At 37.3% G+C, this 11,269-nt stretch overlaps 1 protein-coding gene and 1 long non-coding RNA gene across 9 annotated transcripts in view; one reads left to right on the forward strand and one right to left on the reverse strand.

The window, feature by feature from the left end:
* Window positions 1–8,508, forward strand: part of LOC121329748 (myotubularin-related protein 13-like) — a 126,362-nt gene extending 117,854 nt beyond the window's left edge. For 4 of the 6 annotated variants that reach the window (XM_041275494.1, XM_041275495.1, XM_041275496.1 and 1 more), the window contains 9 exons: window positions 804–989; window positions 2,484–2,610; window positions 3,285–3,412; window positions 4,204–4,431; window positions 5,102–5,209; window positions 5,405–5,598; window positions 5,843–5,930; window positions 6,650–6,781; window positions 7,259–8,508. In XM_041275494.1, the coding sequence (XP_041131428.1) occupies window positions 804–989; window positions 2,484–2,610; window positions 3,285–3,412; window positions 4,204–4,431; window positions 5,102–5,209; window positions 5,405–5,598; window positions 5,843–5,930; window positions 6,650–6,781; window positions 7,259–7,357 (1,290 nt within the window). In that variant the 3' untranslated portion in view covers window positions 7,358–8,508. Of the gene's footprint in view, window positions 1–803; window positions 990–2,483; window positions 2,611–3,284; window positions 3,413–4,203; window positions 4,432–5,101; window positions 5,210–5,404; window positions 5,599–5,842; window positions 5,931–6,649; window positions 6,782–7,258 lie in introns of those variants that run through there. The other 2 variants (XM_041275498.1, XM_041275499.1) reach the window with 2 other exon arrangements.
* LOC121329750 lies at window positions 7,259–10,481 on the reverse strand. 3 transcript variants are annotated; one of them, XR_005951805.1, is made up of 4 exons: window positions 10,218–10,481; window positions 9,932–9,987; window positions 8,542–8,651; window positions 7,259–7,383 (listed from the first exon to the last, which is right to left on the reverse strand). It is a non-coding gene; the product is annotated as an uncharacterized LOC121329750 (long non-coding RNA). The 3 variants fall into 3 exon arrangements; XR_005951804.1 differs by having other exon boundaries at window positions 9,932–9,999; XR_005951806.1 differs by lacking the exon at window positions 10,218–10,481 and adding an exon at window positions 10,082–10,159.
* Window positions 10,482–11,269: the final 788 nt, after the last annotated feature.

The raw sequence follows: 11,269 nt of genomic DNA on the forward strand, positions 1-11,269 counted from the left end.
AAGAACTTTAGGTTTCTTTGGGTATATGTAATATTTAAGGGGCATGGTTGCAACAAAAACCTGGACTGTAATGTCACCTACCCCTAGAGTAGGTCAGGAAGTTACTTTCAGATTCTCACATTTGCAGGTGTTTTTAAAAGCATCATTACTGCCATCTTCTGGTTAAACGTTATTATTATTATTATTATTATTATTATTATTATTATTATTATTATTATTATCCAAAGCGACTTAGAGACTAGGGGTGAACTACACATCACAACTGCTGCCTCAGAGTCACTTACAATAGGACCTCGGTTTTACATCTCATCCGAAGAGTGGAGCGCAAGGGGTTAAGTGACTTGCTCAGGGTCATGCCCTGCCTTGTGTTCCTGGTAGAATAAGGACAGCATACAGATAATACAGTACTGAGGCACCATCAGTGTATTGGTGAACCTTCAATGTGTTTAAGCTGGTGGTACTTACACATGTGATCCAAACACATAAACAGATGTATTAATGACTGCTTGTGGGCACGCTGTGGTATAACTATCATGGTTTCAATATATCCTTCTAATTGGGAATTAACGCAGCGGAACTAAACATTAACAGGTGGTTTCTCAGACACTGGATTAGAACCAGTCTTGGGACTTCATAATGTTAACTTGCGTTACAGTCCAAGATTTCTTACGCTAACTAGACAATTGATCAGGCTTTTTAACTGAGGTTTACAGTAGTTTACCGAGATCTTCAGTTACCAGGTAACGAGACACTCTTGGACTCTTGGTTTCGTTGTCTCTTTTTTTTTTTTTTTTTTTTTTTAGGTTGTGTCCCTAGTGCAGCTGCTCAGTGACCCATTCTACAGAACACTCGAAGGCTTTCAGATGCTGATCGAGAAGGAATGGCTGTCCTTTGGTCACAAGTTCAGCCAGCGCAGTAACCTGACTCCCAGCAGTCAGGGCAGTGGCTTCACTCCCCTTTTTCTTCAGTTCCTGGACTGCGTGCACCAGGCAAGCTCCTATTATTATAGATTGCAAATAGATACTTTGTGGTTCGTAATGAAGTCATTGCATGCTTGAAGGGTTTGGGAATAGTACCCCCAGGGCAGCAATTATTTGTTTTTTTTTAATGACTCCCAACATTTTTAGGTCCTATAACCTCACCCACTAAACCCGTTCCAAACATGTATTATAAATTGTAAACGTTCCAAACATGTATTATTGTTCAAGACATGTGAAATAAGTGCGTTATATTGTACCTTCTGTTCTGAACTTATTTTTCTTTAAATTTACATTTAGAGTTTGAAATAGTAACTACTAAATCCACTACTCTATTAAATCCCCACAAACCACTGCAGCTTCTATTCTAAGTACTGGTGTGTGGAGCTCAGAACTGTCATTGACATTCTAGAACAGAACAAACTTCTTATTTTTGTTAGATTTTTTTAAACGGTTAACCCTAATTTTAGAATAATTTCAAAATTGCTATGATGAATAAAACAATAAATACATTTTTTTTTTTTTATTGTTTTTTTTAAATCCCTGGTTTCTAAAGAAAACGGGCTTAAACAAAAGAAAATGCAAAAACTCAAAATCTGTTTGTGAGCTTTCTGAGCGTGTCTGTCTCCAGAGTGCACCAAAAACGAATTCCACACACTTACATCAACACATTGTTTCTTCATTTGTCTTTTGCAATGTGAATTTAAGTGCCAAGAGGACCCGGACTTGGTCACAGTTCTAAAGTGCGATAAACACAGCAAATTAATTTCAGATTCTTAAAATAGAACTGCATCAGCTCACAAAAAGCTGCTGTTTTTGCCAAGATGTCCAGGTGGCAGTTAGGCTCAAGTGAAGACTATCCAGTCTTCCGCTGCAGCTGATACTGCCTGCCTCTGCTGGCTTGCACCTGAGATTTTAGGGTGTCTATGATGATGTCACAAACCTTTGCACCTTTTTTTTAAATGTTCATATTATGTTTGATCTTGGATTAATATACCTCTTCTATATTAGACTTTAGAATAACCAGACGGGTAGTATTCCTTGTTTTATTTCAACTCTTCATGCAAAAAAAATTTAAAAATTAAAAAAAAAATGCTGTATGCAGCTTAAAAACAGCAAGAGAAAACACATAATTATTATGAACAGCAACAATACTTGAGCCATGGCCGTTTCATGCAGATGTTACTCACAGCATAAGTCAAACAGCTGTAAGCATTTCATTTCGTGCCATGTAAATTCATTCTTTTTTTCTGTTGAATTTATATAACTATTGAAAAACAAATCCTTCCTGGGAAATACAGATAATTTGGCGTGTTGAAGGTTAATTTTCATGTCTTATTAAATACATGTAAGTTATTTGTCTTTGGCCTTTATTTCAGTTTTATAACATACATTTTCATTCAAATTATAATATATATATATATATATATATATATATATATATATATATATATATATATATATATATATATATTTTGATCATATATATATATATCTATTTTTTAGATACACAACCTATATCCTATGGAGTTTGAGTTTAATCAATACTACCTGAAGTTCCTGGCCTACCATTATGTCTCAAACCGTTTTAAAACGTTTCTGCTGGAGTCCGACTATGAACGACTAGAACATGGTAAGATTTGGGGATTCTGGAGGGAGCGTCACATTGGCCTTGGTTCTTCCATGGGTGAGGGAGGCAAAACCAGAAGGGGCAGTTTCTCCTCATCGCACTACAGCGGACCCTACCGTCTAGGCACCCGGTGAGCTCAGGCACCCGGTGAGCCGGTAGCTCGCTGGTATTCACTCTCGAGTTCCTGGGTGTATAAGAGGAAGCTGGCTTGGTCATCGGATCGTAGGACGCCCACTGAACCTTCAGTTCCCCTGTGGGGAATTGCTGCAGTGAGGGGAAAATATATAACTGGACATTCTACCCCAGTGAGGGTAAAATAATAATAAAAAATAAAAAAAGAACTTGGTAAGATTAGGTTAAGGTTGTGGCAATCAGATTATTGCAGCAGTTCAGTAATATTTAGTAACATGCTTAATTTAGGCAAGCCAAGCTATTGGATTCGTGCTTCAAACAAACAACGGATTGCGATTTCCCACAGTCCCAAATCAGATGCTGTCTGCTTCACAAGGACCACTTAAAACCTAAATGTGGATGAGTGAAACATTATTGCTTGAATGCTGGTATACAAATGCAAATTTAAAAAGAAAAGAAAAAAAAAAACTGTGTGGTATCTTATTGTACTAAACTGCAATGTCTTTGTGTTACTAACATTTACTATTGTTTTTTCTTCATAAAAGGAACATTGTTTGAGGATAAAGGAGACAAGCAGGCCAAGAAAGGGGTCTGTATTTGGGAGTGCATTAACAGGATGCATAAGAGAAGCCCTGTATTCTTTAACTATCTCTATGGACCCACAGAATCAGAGGTATGAAATAGAGATTACTTCTCAATTCATGTAGGGTATGGTTTTATTATAATACAAATAAAACCGCAGTGCCCTTTCAGTACGTTCAGTGTTATACTAAAATGTGATTTGTTTATACCTGTTTTTTGAAAAAAACTGTATACATATGTGCTGTGTTCCTTTAACCCTTTTAAAAATATGTAATATATCGTGGGTTAAGCAGTTGCTGTTTAAGTTGTAATAATTGTTTCTATGTAAGAAGGTACTATTTGAGTTTACCTCACTCTGGGACTTCCAGATACACAGTTTACAGGAAAACAAATAATGGAGAATTGCTCTGGAGGATAGTGTTCAATTGAACTATAAATCATAGTCAAGATGTATTCTGGAAATCCCAGGAACGTTTCACCCATATTTCTGAGCATATAAATCAGCAGCAAAGGCTGGATGAGCACGCAACCTTCTTTACGTCTCCAGCAGCATGTTCAGGGTGCCCAAGACACAGGATTCCTTACAGATGTGCTCAGTGTTACCCAGACCATTGCACTGCGGATCACGCGGGTCTAGATGTGTCTGAGAGAATTCCAGCGACAGTTTAAAAGAATGTGGTCTAGACAATGCCTTGGCATTCAGCTGCACTAAACAAATGGAAACAAGAAATTACTTGGCAGGTTGAACAACTGTGGCTCGATCTTTTGAGACATTACTAAAATCTGCAGTATCCGTGGAAAAACACTGGCCTGATGTTATTATCAAATGTAATTGTGTTATTTTGTCATCATCTTTTTGCTGTTTTATTCTTTCTTTTGCAGCAAGTATTAAAACCCTGCATAAACATCTCAAACCTGAAAAAGTGGGATTATTACACAGGAGAGACGCTGTCCACCGGGCCTTCCTATGACTGGAAAATGGGTCTGACTCGAGCTGAATCGCCAGAAGAGTCTGACTGTGTTGTCTCCACAAGCAAAAGGAAGATAGTGTGGCCATGTTACAGCAGTGTCAGCAGGGCACAGCCTGATGCAATTACTAAACTCTTAGCAGTGAGTGTGGAAAGAAAGGAATCCAATGTGGAGTCTGCAGTCATCCTTTGCATGTCGAGAAAATGTCAAATAGCATTACTCTAGTCTTTTGACGGGGCTTCTTCTATTGTGTGTAATAGTAAATGTTTCAGTTTGCATCAAGTGCGTTTCTAGATTTTGACCAGAGTTAGTTACCATTATAATAATAAAGCTTCGAAAAATCACCTAGCAACCAACCCACTGAGGAGAAAATCTGGGTCTTAAAAAGCAGCGTTCCGGATCACATTTCAAATTTTGGCAATTTCGCTTGACCTATAGGAAGCATCCACAGCCCTCAGAGTCATTTAATTAAGCTGTACCTGTACCACAAACTACTTTGTATAACCAATACTGTAACTCTGTAGATGCCACTTTCATGAAGTTCCTTGGGTATAGTTTACCTGCAGCAGCAGGTGAAAAGGATGGTAATTTTTAAAGCTTTGACAATACTGAGCAACTTTAGGTGCAGTTGCGTTTATTTAGGTGAAACATGCAAAAACAATAGCACAACATCTGTGGCAAGGAACTAGTTCACTTGTAACTTACCCTTTCAAATAACAAGGATTCAGCTGTGTTGTGAATGTGCTGCTGTATAGCCCAGTTGTTTTATATTGTATCTGTTAGAAATAACATGTTTTTTATTGTATTGTAGGACATCGAAAGGTTAGAGAGTGAATTGAATCAAAGCCCGGAAGGATGGCAGGCGATATTAGAAAAAGTAAAGGTCTGTGTTAAAGAAGATATCAAATTAGAAAGCAGTGTAAGTACTAAAGTTGGCTCTTTTACAATTATATCAACATCCTGCTCCTAATTAACCACATTTGAACTTCAGCAACATTGTAGCTGGTGCAGGTAGCAAGATAAGTGCAATACCGATAATAATGTAGTATCCTCTATATATAGACAGAGACACACACACACACATTGTAACATCAGATCTGTCTGTGTCTTCCAGTTGCACAAGCAAACCAGTTCTGCCTCAGGGTTGATACCCACTAACCTGCAGGCCTTTCACAGAAGATCAATGCTACACCTGCCCGACAGCAGCCTTGGAGAGGAGATCAGCCCCACAGCCTCTGTATCCAATGGAGTGAACAGGAGAGCTGCTACACTGTACAATCAGTTCACATCAAAGAATGAGGAAAACAGGTACAGTGTACACTAACCCTTATTCACTACACCCAGGTCACCACCGCTCATGTGCAAAGCACAGTAGAACCAAAACTCTGCACTTATCTAACTTATCCACAAAGTGTAATATGATTTAAATTGTCTCCTTTTGACTTCTAGACAAAAAAAGTAAGAAATAAGAAAAAATCCTGTGTTATTCAATGAAGATGTTGTTGTTGTTGTTGTTGTAAGCTTTTGGCATATTTCAAATCATTTGTTTTAGGTCATTTGAAGGCATACTCTTCAAAAGAGGTGCTTTGTTGAAAGGCTGGAAACCTCGCTGGTTTGTTTTGGACATCACGAAACATCAGGTCTGTTGACATGGGGGTTGGGGGTTAATATGTTATGTATGAGCACTAATGCATTCTTGGTTTAACAGAATAGAAATCCTGCTCTGAAGATGTAACTGAACAAGTACCTTTGCGCTAGTTTCTACTTTGTTTTTCATCATTACATTTCCCTCTGTCTTTGAACTTGCTTCAAAACACAGCCCAGAGGCTGTTGTTGGGATCGAAAAAGTAGATCAAGTCGATTAACAGGTTTATTTGCCATGTATTACCAAGTCCTCTTGCATTTAGTTCTGGTATTCCAAAAGAGTGTTTAAAAAAAAAAAAAACTGTTTTGTTTCTGGAAATCACTGCGTTACAATAACCCTTTTATTTTAAAACGTTCGAATTGTTTAAAAATAGTTTCACTGGATTTAACGAGCCTCTAAACCATTTATCTGATGTGCTACACAAGCTCTAACACCATGTTTGTTCTAAATGTGCATCAGGTTTCAAATACCATGAAGTGTTCTGCATGCTTCAGTGATGCTGTAAAATCAAACCACATGCTGACATTGGCAAATCATTTCAGCCAAAAATAAAATGTATTTTCAGTACTTTTTAGTATAAATGTGTGTTTCTTGGTCCCATGCCATTTGTGGTACGTGGAGGGGAGACATCCCAACAAGGTGGCCCCTACTTGGAAACCACAGTGCTAAACCAGCAACACCCTTCATTCTGATTAACTGCTTTTTGTTGTACAGCTGAGGTACTATGACACAGGAGAAGACACTAACTGCAGAGGACACATAGACCTGGCTGAAGTTGAATCCGTGATTCCTGCAGCTCCTACAATAGGCGCACCCAAGCATGTGAATGAGAAGGCCTTTTTTGATGCAAGTAACTTTGTTGTATGTTAAGGCGCTAGGTTTTAATCTGGTTATCTCTTAGTAATTCTTAGCACTCGGTTTTATGTTCATATATGTTCATACTTTTTAGTGGCAGGTCTTAATCTGAGTAATTTGTTTAGCACGGCAACAAAAGTAACATGTATAATGCACAACAGAGCAGCAATACCCACCTTAGCAGGTACTCCAGTTGTTTGCAGTGTCAGACGCAGCAACCATCTAGGGTTATAATAACCTGTCATGATCGTACATAGCATCTCTCGAGGTTACTCGCAATCTTGTTGCATGCATCTTCATACAGGTGTTTTCCATTATGCCTTCAGGACAAACTGCCACCCAAATCTAAAACATTTTTATTCAACAGAGCCAGAACCTACTGGGCATGTCTTTACTAGATTATGTACCATTTGGTTGGTTGGTGGGTGAATTACTTTTTTTTTTTTTTTTTTACTTTAATCATTACAGCTGAAAACAACCAAACGGATGTATAACTTCTGTGCACAAGACGCTCAAATGGCTCAGCAGTGGGTGGACAAGATACAGAGCTGTATCTCAGATGCGTAACTCCAGTGGAACCCCTCCTGTGTACTCTACAAGAAAGAAGAAATAGAGCGCTGTGGCTGTGTTGTGTTTTGGGGGAGGGTGCTGTAATCTTTTTTTTTTTTTCTGGGACTGATTTAGAGGATTGCACCGATGACACTTGATCGTCCCCATCGTAAATGTTAAGAGTGTACTGCACTGGCTACAGGATTCTGGGTGACAATTAGAAAAAGCAGATGATTAATTGGCTTAAAGTCGATAGTTACATTTTGTAAATTAATTTACATTCTGCTGCTTACTGTTTCTAAAAATGTAAAACCACCTAAATACACTACAAATTGTGGCGAAATGCACTAAACAGCAAGACAAATGCTTGCACTTAACCCTGCGATACACATTCAAGAGCAGACTTTAGTTTTAACAGCTGAAACACCTAGACAATGACATTACTTTATAAATATGTACATACTTTACTACAGTACATACTTTTTTCAGTAGCAGTTCCATATTGGGGAAAACAAAAAACAAAAAAAAAAAAACATTTGCACACTAAAAGTTAATGTTTTCCAGCTATTTTCTACAGGTAGTAACTGATTTTGTTAAAGGAAAGTGAATGTTTAAGCCATGGTTAACTTTTTTTAAAAAATTTTTTTATATTAAATATGTTGTGTCTTGTAATGTAAATTAAAAATGGATATTAAATGTGTAGCTTGTCTTGTATGTGTTTACATATGTAAATATCTCTTTGGGTAGTATTTTATACTTTTATACATGTAAGCAGGTCATTTGTATCTAACCATAAACAAACACATCAGATTAACAATGTTGTCTTGTGTTTTAATCGTTTTAATTATTCAGTTTCTGCGCTGTTCTACAAATTGAGCCATTCTGTTTAGCATGAAGGGAGCATAAGAGACATTTCATTTCTGTGTGTATCTGTTTGTAAAGTCACCACGAATCGTAAATGTAGCATTAATTCTCTTACCCGTTTTGTGGCTAACACTAACTTTCTTTAAATAAATAAATAAATACTTGAACATGCATCTTTTGCCTTATCTGTGGCTCTATTCCAAACTGTACTTCATTGAAATGCATTTAGCAGTCTAAAGACATTATTGCCCACGTGGTCAAGTAAACCAATACAAATACCTTTGTCATCACTAATTACCCTAATATCTAATGATTTCTAATATCAGCTGGATACCTACCCCTCAGTTTGTTATTGGCTGTTTGGTCTTGATGTCATCTGTGACTCTCCATGGCAGCAGGCCCCTCCAGTAAATATGGAAAAAAAAAGCATTGCTTGATCAGCTTATTCCTGGAAGGAAATTTATACATCTTTTGTCATTTAATTTCCAATTTCTAACAATTCAGACTGACCACAAAAAAATGTATTCACCTAAAACGTGGCCTGTGGTAAAATCCGAAGTGCTCACTGAATTGCTAGGATTGGATTTAACCACTTCCATGCACTCAAACTATAAACCTGCTTTGAGAATTTGAAAATGTGTGTTTAGTCTGTATATTCCACCAGAGAGAGTCTGGCTTGGAAATCCTAAGTTCTGTCAGGAGTGTCATAAAATCTAATCAACATAAAACCGCTGCTCACTTTATATATGTTAATGTAAGGTGCGTGCCTAAGATCATCTACGACGGTGTTTTTCTATAGATTGAGCTCAAAAAATTTTATATATATATTATATATATTATATATGATCCCTGCAAAGATCCCTCAGTCTCATTCCTCTTGTCAAGCTATTCCAAGATGTTGCAGTGAAAACCCATTCAGAATAAACGTTCGGTTTAGGTCACCACACTTGAAGGTACTGGTAAATGGGATAAAAAACAGATAGGAATGGATGCAAGCAAATCATTCCAAACATTAGTGAGCATCCATTAGGCATAATCCACCTTCTGTAGTTTGTGTTATTGTTAGTACATTAGAACTGAGAGATAATGCAAGCAGGGCTGGGTCAATTTCCCCCCAATTACAATTCCTTTTTAAAATCAATTCCAAGTCACTTGAATTGAAGGAATCTGAATTGGAATTAGCAATTAATTTGGCTTTTAATATGCTGACGGTAATTTACGGTCCCCAGTCACAGATTTTTAGCTCAGGAATGTTTGAGAATTGGGTGCTTTGACTGGCTCCCAAGTAGAACAGAGGAGAAACAAAAGCAACACTACTCCCCATCACTTGTATACTGTTCCACAGTGCCAAACCAGTGGATAAACTACTACAAAACACAAGCAATAAAAACAACCAAGTAACAAATGGAAACACTTCTGGGTTTGTTGCCCTGTTTTGCATCCTTGCATGTAAAACAAACACCTATTTTTAGAATTGTTGTTAAATCTGCATGCAAACAATTGTTAATCCAAACATTCCCATACTATCCTTGCAGAAAAATGTCTGAATTACGACACTGTTTTGTTGTTTCCCAGTGCTTCAGCTATTTTCCCTGCTCTGTTCAGCGATAGTGACACTTCCCAGAAGGTCTGGAACTCTTAAAGGAAAAATGTCACGTGAATCACAGTAACCCTTTTGTTCTGTTCATCAGATTAAAAACTTCTCACAAGTGCAGAATTAGCCCATACCTGTGATCATGTGGAAGGATAAGTTCTGGTGATGACATCAGCTTGTCTTCTTATTCCTGAAAGACCAACTGTGTAAAAACAGTCAAAGGAAAATGTGAAAGGGGTGCATTTCCAGAAGGTGTATTTACAGCTTCATTTTGGTTTTTTTACCGTAATAAATTAAATAGGTCATGCCTTCTCACTACAGCACGATGGAAAATAGTAAAACACTAATGATATGCATATTAATACATTTTGTCATTTGGACAGAGTAAACATTAAGATAATACTTAACCAGGTCACTTACAGTGGATGAACATGCCACATTCTCACCAGTGACGCAAAAGGCAAGTGGGATAAATGATCTAACTTCCGGTTGCATGCACCATTGCAGTTTTCATTTCTCTCAACCTATTGCCCGGATGTTCCTTTACCCACAGCCACACACATTATACCCCGTAATGGAAAGATAGGGGTTACATTTTACATATTGAAGTTTCATATTAGATAAATCCTTAAAATGTTCTTGCCTTCTACATCCCGCCATTGCCCAAACCCTGAATTGTCTGACTTGCTCATCACCTGTTTGACAGAAGAATAACCCTAAAAATATGCACACGAATGCCAACAGCCTTGCTTTTTCTGAACTTGACACTTGTTTTAACAGGTTGTTTTTTGTATTTGTAATCGCTCTTGGAACGTGTCCTTGTGCTTGGCTTATCACAGTACACAAAGCAAGGTAGACTGGAGTTCAAAGCCCTCACTGCCCTACTGCCCACGTGTACTTTCACATAGTGTAAACAGCACTGCTGAACAATGGATACACTATCTGAAGTTACACAGAAAAAATAATAGTTTGCAATGATTTAGAAATAAACCCCCATCCTGCTTACTACCTGCATTCTGTTTTTGAGTTTCTGTGTCAGTGTACCGACTGGTCAGCCATTAAAGATGTATGACTCTGGTCCTTGATTTCCTGTTGCTGTCTGAAATACACTTGAACAGTCAGAAACACACAATTTATTCAAATGAATCTATGAAGTTTGAATAAATATTAATTAGGAATTCCAGTAGCAGGGTGAATTTGCCTTTAGGGCACCAGCTATAACCACAAAGCTACCACTCCCTATGAAGTAAACATTTTAATAACTTTTCAGCTTGGAACTTTTAGGATTGGTGAATAGGTTTAAGTATAGATTATGACTTCAACATATTATAATGATTACACCGTGTAACAATTTTTTTTAATACAGTATAATCGTAAATCTCGAAAAACTACTCACTTCTGAATCTTTTGTAGTCATTTTTGTATTACTTTAGTATAAATACATGTTAATTTGGATTCATATGTTGTTTTTT

The sequence above is a fragment of the Polyodon spathula genome, chromosome 17 (genome assembly GCF_017654505.1).
Source record: "Polyodon spathula isolate WHYD16114869_AA chromosome 17, ASM1765450v1, whole genome shotgun sequence".
NCBI lineage: Eukaryota > Metazoa > Chordata > Actinopteri > Acipenseriformes > Polyodontidae > Polyodon > Polyodon spathula.